This window comes from Moschus berezovskii, chromosome 19 (assembly GCF_049115385.1).
Source record: "Moschus berezovskii isolate FMDL1 chromosome 19, NW_MosBer_1.0, whole genome shotgun sequence".
Taxonomy (NCBI): Eukaryota; Metazoa; Chordata; class Mammalia; order Artiodactyla; family Moschidae; genus Moschus; species Moschus berezovskii.
This window is the reverse complement of record NC_142478.1, coordinates 6,823,978-6,834,348: the sequence shown is the minus strand read 5'-3', so window position 1 is coordinate 6,834,348 and position 10,371 is coordinate 6,823,978. Positions and strand designations below refer to the sequence as shown.

The following is a 10,371-nucleotide window of genomic DNA, read 5'->3' as shown; positions in this document are numbered from 1 at the left end:
CTTTTGAACTGTGGTGTTGGAGAAGACTCTTGAGAGTCCCTTATACTGCAAGGAGATCCAACCAGTCCATTCTAAAGGAGATCAATCCTGGGTGTTCATTAGAGGGACTGATGCTAAAGCTGAAACTGCAATACTTTGGCCACCTCATGCGACGAGTTGACTCACTGGAAAAGACTCTGATGCTGGGAAAGGTTGGGGGCGGGAGGAGAAGGGGACGACGGAGAGTGAGATGGCTGGATGGCATCACCGACTCTGTGGACATGAGTTTGAGTGTACTCTGGGAGTTGGTGATGGACAGGGAGGCCTGGCGTGCAGTGATTCATGGGGTCGCGGAGAGTCGGACACGACTGAGCGACTGAACTGAACTGAATGTTTATGGCTTACTTTTATTTTTTAATAAAAAAAGAAAAAAAATGAAAGCAATTATAGAAATAATAATTAAAAAAAAAAGAGCAGGGAAATAAATTAGAAAGTTACAGAAACTGAAAAGAAATAGCATTTTCATGGCACTTTATGTTTTCCAATAATTGTTACGACTTACTGAGTACTTACTATTTGACAATCTGAGGGCTTTACAAAGATTAACTTATTTATTCTTCATAAAAATGCGTGGTAAATTATCACTATGAGGAATTTGAGGCATAAAGAAGTAGAGTACTTTGTCCAAAAACAGAGCTGGGAAATGGTGTAGCTGGGATTATGAATCTAGAATATTTGGCTTCAGGGGCTGCCTGTCCTAACCATTCTGGATAGAGGGAAGTCATCTCTGCTCACAGTAAGCTTATCAAAGCCCTTCAGGATCAGTTCATCGTCATAGTCAGTCAAAAGTCAGCCACCAACCATCATTCCTATGTAAACTGAAACCTCAGTTGTCAAATCTCTGCCTCCTGGTGGGCTATGGCTAGCCTGCCTCTGCCACCCTCTGTATTCTTTCAAGTACTCCAATAGGAGGTCCTCCCATGCTCCCCCTTGCATTTCCAAAGTCACCCTGTTCCTGGAATGTGGAATTTTCCACGAACTGGGCTACCTTTGCAATAGCTTATCAGAAGCAAACAAGCTTGGGGAATTGAGCAAGAAATTCTAGGACAACAACCTTACAGAAGGAGCAAGGGATACAGGGTGCATGTTGACTGTCTCAATGGAACAAAGATAATGATTAATCAGACCTCCTGCAGATTTAAATGGGATGGGGACTGGGAGAGGATGCAGTCTTCCTTTCTTTCAGCTGCGGGGCTCCTCTTGAGGCAGCCCTACCCACGGCAGAGATGTTTTCCGTGAGGGACCTCTGCCTGGTCCTGAGTTTAGTGGGCGCAGTTCAGGTATGGCCTTCTCTATTTCCTTTTCTCCTTCTCTCTGGTGTTTATTCCACAAAGAGCTTGCAAGTCTGAGTCAGCTATGTGTATGTCATCACACACTGCTGGCTTTATAAAGTGTAGCCTGTGGAGGTAAGTTCCCAGATGGGACTGACATCTCAAGAATACAGGGAATATGATCCTAAGAGAGAGACTTAGCTGGACCAAAGTGTATAAATTCACAGGGGAAGCTTCTGCACCTGTAGCTTGGTTTTATATTGTTTGTTTGTTTGTTTTAAAGAGAAGAAATCTTTGCTATTGTTGTTGCTGTAAAAGCTTTGGGATTGCCAGCTAACAGAACATTCTTATGATAAGAATTTTTAACCTAATTATTAATTTCTATTTGCCCATAACATGCACATGCAGAGCAATGGTTTAATGTAGCTTTTCTAAAAGTTTGTTTTTGTGTTTAAGAAAATTAATTAAGCAACAAAAGAAAATTAGCTATTTTTGAAAACAAATTACACAGTAAAATCAGAAGAGATTAATTGATAAAGCAATATGCTTTTTGGAAGCAATTGTATGCTTTTAAGATAATCACAAATATTGCAATAATTCCTAAAGTTTGACTACAGAGATCTACACAAAAGAAGAGAAACTTCATTCAATAATACTTTTGAAACACATTAATCTTATGAAAGCATAATAAATCTGTTCTAAAAATTCAGTTACTTCCAGGCTGTGAACTATCCTGGTTTATTTCTTTCTCTTTACTACTTATAAACCCTACCAGAGTAGAAGAAACTAAAGAGTATTTCTAACATAATTTTCTCCCTTACAGTAAGCAATAAATAACCATTTTTATAGGAAATAAGACTAACATCATTTGCTAAAGTTATATTTTGCATAATGTATAAATTTCATTTATTTCTCCACTATTGGCATAAATATTTAATTTTTACTATCCTGCCATTTTATTCCAAAATATGTCTAAATTTATAATTTTATTTTTTTTAAACAAAAAGTTTGTACTTGTTTTTTAAATAAATTGCTCTTGATTGCTTGAATTCACATTACTGTTATTGGGTTTTTTTTAATGAGACAGAAAATACTAATTATAAAAATAAACGACTGAGGGCTTCCCTAGTGGCTCAGTGGTAAAGAATCCACCTGCCAATGCAGGAGATACAAGAAATGCAGGTTCAGTCTCTGGTCTGGGAAGACCCCACAGGCCACAGAGCAACTAAGCCCATGCTCCATAACTATTGAGCCTGTGCTCTAGAGCATGGGAACCGCAACTACCGCAGCCCAAAAGTCCTAGAGCCTGAGCTCCACAAGAGAACCCATGGCCATGCACACCATAAGTGGAGAGCACTCCCAAAACTAGAGAAAAGCCAGCACAGAGAAAATAAATAAATAAAATTATAACAAAAATAAACTACTGAGATTAAGATAGTCACAAAATTCCCTGCAAGTTGGTGGTTCAAAATAGTTAAAACCTAAAATCAACATTGATGTATTAAGTTATATCATCTTGTTGGAAGAATATTTATATATCCTATTTCACTCATTGATCACAACAGAAATTTTTAAAAAATTTGTATTTCTAATTATAAGATGTTCAAAAAAAGTTGTCAGTCTTGGACCTTTTTTTTTCTTTCAGTATACTTTTCATTTCAAATAAAAGAAATTATTATGTGAGTAACCCTAAAAGCATTTCTGAGTCTGAATTGACCACATTTGTGTCCTCGGTACATGCTTGTTCAGATTTTGGCCCCACAAGGTCATTGTAGATATTTGAAGGAGACATAGACCTGAAGTGTAGGTTTTTTCCTACTAAAACAGAGTTACAGGAGAGAGAACTCTTGAGTTTCTCCATTATTTTTCTATCTCCAGATATGAATGAAAATGTAAAAGTAAATTTTAACTGTTTGTTGATTCAAATAATTTTTCTTTTATAACAGATCCTTTAAAACTCCTAAATTTATTAAAAGTTTGATTAGTATCAAACACAGTTAAGGTTTATACACTAATCTCCTTTAACCTCACAACTCCACAAAATGGGCCTTAAGGATTTTCATCCAAAAGATAAGAAAACTGAAGCTTATAGAGCCACTTGGATCCCTTGCTCAGGATTTATAGACATGCTAGTATCTCCTCTTTATCTGCTTAAAGATCACCTCTCTCTTTTGTGTGTGTTTATAAATTGTTAAAGACAGCAGATGGTAGTGATCCTGTCAGTGATGAATTTTTAGCTAAAGGAGGAGCGGCGCGTGGCCCAAGACTTGTGGAAAGACAGCAATCTGCCTGCAAAGAGACAGACTGGCCCTTCTGCGCTGATGAAGACTGGGTAAGTCATGGGCATGGGGAATGGGGCACAAGAGTCCTTTCCTGGGCACATGGATTGAATCAGGACAGTCCTTCCTGGCCTGTTGGCAGTGCATGCAAGCTGCCATTTCAGATCACTGAAAACTTGTCCAGTAGGAAAGAAGACAAGTAGAAAAGAACCTAGTCCTGCGGGCACTGCTTAAATTACCTCCCAGATTCTGGGTCATTGGTGGGATTAACAGATTGGATTTTAGTTGCATGTTCAGGAAAGTACTAGGAACCTGAGTATTAGGGCCTCCACATTTCATGGGTCCTAATTTATGGCTGGATGGCATCACCGACTCTGTGGACATGAGTTTGAGTGAACTCTGGGAGTTGGTGACGGACAGGGAGGTCTGGCATGCTGTGATTCATGGGGTCGCGGAGAGTCAGACATGACTGAGCGACTGAACTGAACTGAACTGAATTTATGGTTAAGCGGACCCTCATTCCAGAATTTCTTTATGGTCTCTGACTAGCCCTCTTAAAGTACTTTTAGGTCAAGAAATGATCTGAAGAGACTGAAGAGAACAGCGGGGGCTCACGGAAACCTGCAAAATTTTACTGGCTCTGAGAGACAGACTATTTTATTAATTTTTAAAAAAAATTTACTGAAGTGTAGTTGATTTACAATATTGTTTCAATTTCTATTATATGGCAAAGTGACTTAGTAATACATATGTGTATTCTTTGTCACACCCTTTTCCATTATGATTTATCACAGGATATTGACTATAGTCCCTAGTGCTATACAGGAGAACTTTGCTGTTTATCCATCTTGCATATACTAATTTACATTTGCTAATCCTAGACTCCCAATCCATCCCTCCTCCACCCTCCCTCCCCCTAGGTACCCATAAGTCCGTTTCTGAGAGATAGAGTCTTAATTTTTCCTCCTTGTTTCCAGGGTGAAAAATGCCCTTCTGGCTGCAGGATGAAAGGGTTGATTGATGAAGTCAATCAAGATTTTACAAGCAGAATAAATAAACTAAGAGATTCACTATTTAATTATCAGAAGAACAATAAGGACTCTAATACATTGACCAGGAACATAGTGGAACTTTTGAGAGGGGATTTTGCCAAAGCTAACAGTAAGTATTACAGTTAGTGCATACAACAAAAACAACAAAAATCAGAAATAGATAGGATGTCTTCTTGTAACAACTGTGATTTTATTCCAGGGTACTTTAAGTAGAAACACGTTTCTTTATGATATCCCTGAATTTTAAGGAGAGGCCTTGTTTTAGTCATTTTTATCATGTAAAACAAGTTAGTTTAGCATTATTTTAGGTCACAAAGTAAGTCAGAAGTTTGGACTGAAAACTAGAATTTAAGTGTGTTCTTTTTTAAGCGTATATTCTGCAAATAAGATGAGCCCAACATTTTGAGTAGATATTTCTGTTTCTGCCTTACAAAGGAAGGCACTGAAGTCAAGGGACTTGCCCAAAGGCACAAAGTTCTCATGTGGTGGGGCTGGGAGTGCAATTCAGACTCCACTGAACTTCTTATGAAGTGTTTTGCTTTTTAAAAAATATGGAGTCATGTTGTCTTTCTCCCAGGTCTAGCACTAAGTCTCATTAGGTCCAGGAAACTTCAGACTTACTCTGGGCATGGGCAGCAAGTTTAGTAAGAGACTCCAGCTCATGAAACCTTGCCTTCACTCTTTATGTCATTGGGAGACTCAACTAATTAATTTTATGGTGCAAGAGCAACTGGCAAGTGAATGATCCTGCTGACTTATAAAAAAAGAAAGTTTACAAACAATTTCAAACCTATAGCTGGGTAGAAAACCTTTTCAGTAAGAAAATCCAAGAATATATTCAAGTTCCTTGATTAAGGATATAATGAAATAATTGGAATGTAATTAAACATTATTTTATCTCAATTATACTTTTAAATTTTCAGAGATTTATTTGAAGAATGCACCTTAATTGATATTCATGGATGACTGTAGGATGTTGTTCAAATATCAAACACCTAATAGATTTGAAAATCACAAATGTTTAAAGTAGAAACTATTATAGAAGTAAAATAGGGAATATCCATAAGCAAGTTTCCTTCTTTTTCTGACTAACACAAGCAAATCACTTAGCAGCTACTTCAGTATCCATATTTTCTATTTCAGACAATGATAATACATTTAACCAAGTATCAGAAGATCTGAGAAGCAGAATTGAGATCCTGAGGCGCAAAGTCATAGAACAAGTACAACATATCAACCTTCTGCAGAAAAATGTCAGGGATCAACTGGTAGATATGAAACGATTGGAGGTGAGTAACTATGTGGCTCTGACTTCAGATTTCCTTGTTTTTGAGTAGCAAGGAAAGGAAGGCAATAATCATTCATTAAATGCCTATTTTACGTAGAGCAATGTGTTATAGCTATTATCTACCTACAAAGTAGGTATTATGGATCCACTCTACAGATGAAAAAACAAGCTCAGTGCTATTAAGTAAAATTTCCAAGGGCATGTAAAATGGTAATTTCAAAAGCAAATATTCAGTCTTTGCTTGTCTTATTCCAAACCCTGCTTGTCCCTGACACCACCATGTCTCTGAGTCTTCACCCTCAGTCTCACAGAGGATCACATCATTAATGTTTCCTTTGGAGGGAATAGCACTTTCCTCTTGATCTATTGTAAGTATAAGATAAATCCAGATAGCTCCTATTGTTTATCCTGGCCAGCCTTACAATACCCAATGTCTCTTCCACTGAGGATGGAGTATTGGTTGGTAGGTCTCCAAGTCAAACAAGTGAAACCAATTTCCAAAAAGTAAGTTAATTACTAAGAACTCAACAGACAGTTCATTTACAGCTACCTTTTTTCTTTATCTTTCCCCCCTCTCTAGGTGGACATTGATATTAAGATCCGATCTTGCAAAGGGTCATGCAGTAGAGCTTTAGAACATAAGGTAGATCTGGAGGACTATAAAGATCAGCAGAAGCAACTTGAACAGGTTATTGCCATAGACTTACTTCCCTCTAGAGACACTCAGTACTTACCACTGATAAAAATGAGTGCAGTTACAGCCCCTGTACCCAGAGAGTTCAAGAGCAAGCTTCAAGAGGCCCCTCCAGAATGGAAGGCACTGCTGGAAATGCAGCAGAAGAAAATGGTGTTGGAAACTTTTGGTGGCGATATACAGGCCAGAGGAGACTCTTTATCTCATGGAACAGGATTAGCACCAGAAAGTCCCAGGAGGCCTGGAACCAGTAGTATTGGAACTGTGAACCCTGGGAGCTATGGACCTGGAGGTAGTGGCACTTGGAACACCGGCCGCCCCGAGCCCGGAAGTGCTGGCACCTGGAACACCGGCCGCCCCGAGCCCGGAAGTGCTGGCACCTGGAACACCGGCCGCCCCGAGCCCGGAAGTGCTGGCACCTGGAACACCGGCCGCCCCGAGCCCGGAAGTGCTGGCACCTGGAACACCGGCCGCCCCGAGCCCGGAAGTGCTGGCACCTGGAACACCGGCCGCCCCGAGCCCGGAAGTGCTGGCACCTGGAACACAGGCCGCCCCGAGTCTGAAAGTGCTGGCACCTGGAACACTGGAAGCTCTGGATCGTCAAGTTTTAGGCCAGATAGCTCAGGTCATGGGAACATTAGGCCTTCTAGTCCAGACTGGGGCACCTTTAGAGAGGAAGGAAGTGTAAGTTCAGGGACAAAGAAAGAGTTCCACACAGGTAAACTTGTCAGTACAAAAGGAGATAAAGAGCTTCTGATTGGTAATGAGAAGGCCACCTCTGGTCACACAACTACCACTCGTCGTTCATGCTCTAAAGTCATTACAAAGACTGTTACAAATGCCGAAGGTCGCACAGAAACGACCAAAGAAGTGGTAAAGTCTGAAGATGGTTCTGACTGTGGTGACGCAGACTTGGACTGGCACCATACTTTGTCTATGAGGGGTAACCTAGATGATTTCTTTCTTAGAAACAATGATGGTTTCTTCACCCATAAGTTACACGAGTTTGACGGTAAGACAGGCTTAGAATCTGATGTTCCAGCCTTAGGAGAAATTGGCTCTTCCAGTGGTAAAACTTCAACTCACAGCAAACAGTTTGTAAGCAGTAGCACAACTATCAACAGAGGTGGCTCTGCGATTGAAAGCAAGAACTTTAAAATGGCAGATGAAGCTGAAAGCATAGAGGATCCTGGCATTAAAGGAGCACACGCCACCAACAAAGGCCATGCTAAAACTCGTCCTGCCAGAGGTATCCACACTTCTCCTTTGGGGAAGCCTTCCCTGACCCCCTAGACTAAGTTCATTACTCCTGCAACGTGTCTCCCATAGCACCTTTTACTTCTTTCTGAGTCCTCTATCCTGCTTAATTGAAATTACATGGTTTTGTTTATTTGCGTGTGTGTGTGTGTGCTAGACTGTAAGTTCCATGGGGGCAGGGACTTTGTCTATCATGTTCATTTCTGTATTCCCAAACGCCTAGCAATGTGGAGTCAGCATTCAATAAATACATGTTAAATGAATGAATTAATTAATCCCTCTGGATCTCAATTTTAAATTTGTTTATTCAAATTCTTTTACCACTTAATATGTGTGCTGTTGGAAATTGTCACTAACATATTAGTCATGTTTTTAGTGTATGGCTCAGGTGACATTGAGATCAGGTTAAAAATAAGTGATATTAGAACTAAATGCCAAATATCTTTGCTGATTACTTGGCATTAATCAGTATGTGCTAGTGAAATTACAGATTCATTGAGAAAAAGCCCCCTTGCAATTTGTACATATTAATGCTATTGACTTGCATAAGTTCCATCCCTGTGTAAGCACATCCTTTCTCTATAAAGAGAAGGAAGAATGGAAGGAAGGGAGGGGAAGGAAGCCAGTTACCTTCATTTAATCTAGGCCATTTAACTTTGTAAAGTTAAATGAGAGAAATTTCTTCCAACCAGCTTAATCTTTTTTTTTTTTAGACTGTTATGATGTCCTCCAAACACATCCTTCAGGTGCCCAAAGTGGCATTTTCAGTATCAAGCTACCAGGATCCAGTAAAATTTTTTCTGTTTATTGTGATCAAGAGACCGGTTTGGGAGGATGGCTTTTGATCCAGCAAAGAATGGATGGATCACTGAATTTTAACCGAACCTGGCAAGACTACAAGAGAGGTTTCGGCAGCCTAAATGACAAGGGAGAAGGAGAATTCTGGCTAGGCAATGAATACCTCCACTTACTAACCCTGAGGGGCTCCATCCTTCGGGTTGAATTAGAAGACTGGGCTGGGAAAGGGGCTTATGCAGAGTATCACTTCAGGGTAGGCTCTGAGGCAGAAGACTATGCCCTGGAGGTCTCCTCTTACAAGGGCACAGCAGGTGATGCTCTGATTGAGGGTTCTGTGGAGGAAGGGACAGAGTACACTTCTCACACTGGCATGCGGTTCAGCACCTTCGACAGGGATGCAGACAAGTGGGAAGACAACTGCGCTGAAATCTACGGAGGAGGCTGGTGGTACAACAACTGCCAGGCAGCCAATCTCAATGGCATCTACTACCCTGGTGGCTCCTATGACCCCAGGGACAACAGTCCCTATGAGATTGAGAATGGTGTGGTCTGGGTCCCCTTCAGAGGTGCAGATTATTCTCTCAGGGCTGTTCGTATGAAAATCCGGCCACTTGTGACACAATAGGCTGAAGGAGTGAAAGTGAGAGGACTCTATTTAGTGAAGAAGAGAAAAAATTAAGGCAGAGAAAGGAGTTGAGATTCTTTACAGCCTACTAAAAATTCTCAGGTGCTATCTTATTATTCTTTGTACTGTAGCTAAATGTAACTGAGACATAGTAGTGTTTATAAAATAAAGTTATATGAGTTTTTAATCTTTAAAATAGGTCCGTGGGCTTTAAAATTTGTATTAAAATGCACCAAGGGGCACACAGTACATCAGTAAGAGGAAGTGAGGCAGAAGGTCCTCTCTGTAACACTTAAGGGTGTAGTTTTGAGAATGTCTCCATTTCATACCACCCAAAGTCATAGGGTCATTGTAAAGCAAAAAGTAGCTTCATCTATTCTACTGGAATAGTTTTAAACTAATATCTTAAGTTGCAAATCACTGGACTGAACAACGCCTGGCCTTTGTTTAGGAAATTACAAGTTACTAAGTACATTAGAGTTGACTCACTGGAAAAAACTCTGATGTTGGGAGGGATTGGGGGCAGTAGGAGAGGGGGACGACAGAGAATGAGATGGCTGGATGGCATCACCGACTCAATGGACATGAGTTTGAGTGAACTCCGGGAGTTGGTGATGGACAGGGAGGCCTGGCGTGCTGTGATTCATGGGGTCGCAAAGAATCTGAGTGACTGAACTGAACTGAACTGAAGTACATTAATCTCCTCTGTTGGCAAGCAAATCCAGCAAGGCAGAAGGAGCATTCTTTCCTAATAGAAATAGAAACCTATCTACTTTTTAAGACTTCCAATGAAGACCTTAATGCACATTAAAATTTTTCCCCAGAGTCTAACCAATTTCTTTCAGAAAATACATGGGAAAAAGCATTTAAAATCTTTTAAATATTTATAAGTAGTCCGAACACATTGAACTTAACACCTTAATAAAAAATCCCCACAGTTTTCATTTCACTTCATTTTTCACCAATCATAAAATATATTCTGTGTTCTGTTTTGTTAAAGTAAGACATTTTTTGAAACCATCTCAATATGATCTATATAAATATAATCATACATTCAATATATTTACA

At 39.9% G+C, this 10,371-nt stretch overlaps 1 protein-coding gene across 1 annotated transcript; it reads left to right on the top strand.

The window, feature by feature from the left end:
- Window positions 1-1,265: 1,265 nt before the first annotated feature.
- On the top strand, window positions 1,266-9,303 carry FGA (fibrinogen alpha chain). The gene is made up of 6 exons (XM_055405514.2): window positions 1,266-1,319; window positions 3,508-3,642; window positions 4,567-4,750; window positions 5,785-5,930; window positions 6,510-7,872; window positions 8,594-9,303. Exons 1-6 carry the CDS (start codon window positions 1,266-1,268, stop codon window positions 9,301-9,303), a joined length of 2,592 nt encoding a protein of 863 aa, XP_055261489.2.
- The last annotated feature ends 1,068 nt before the right edge of the window (window positions 9,304-10,371 follow it).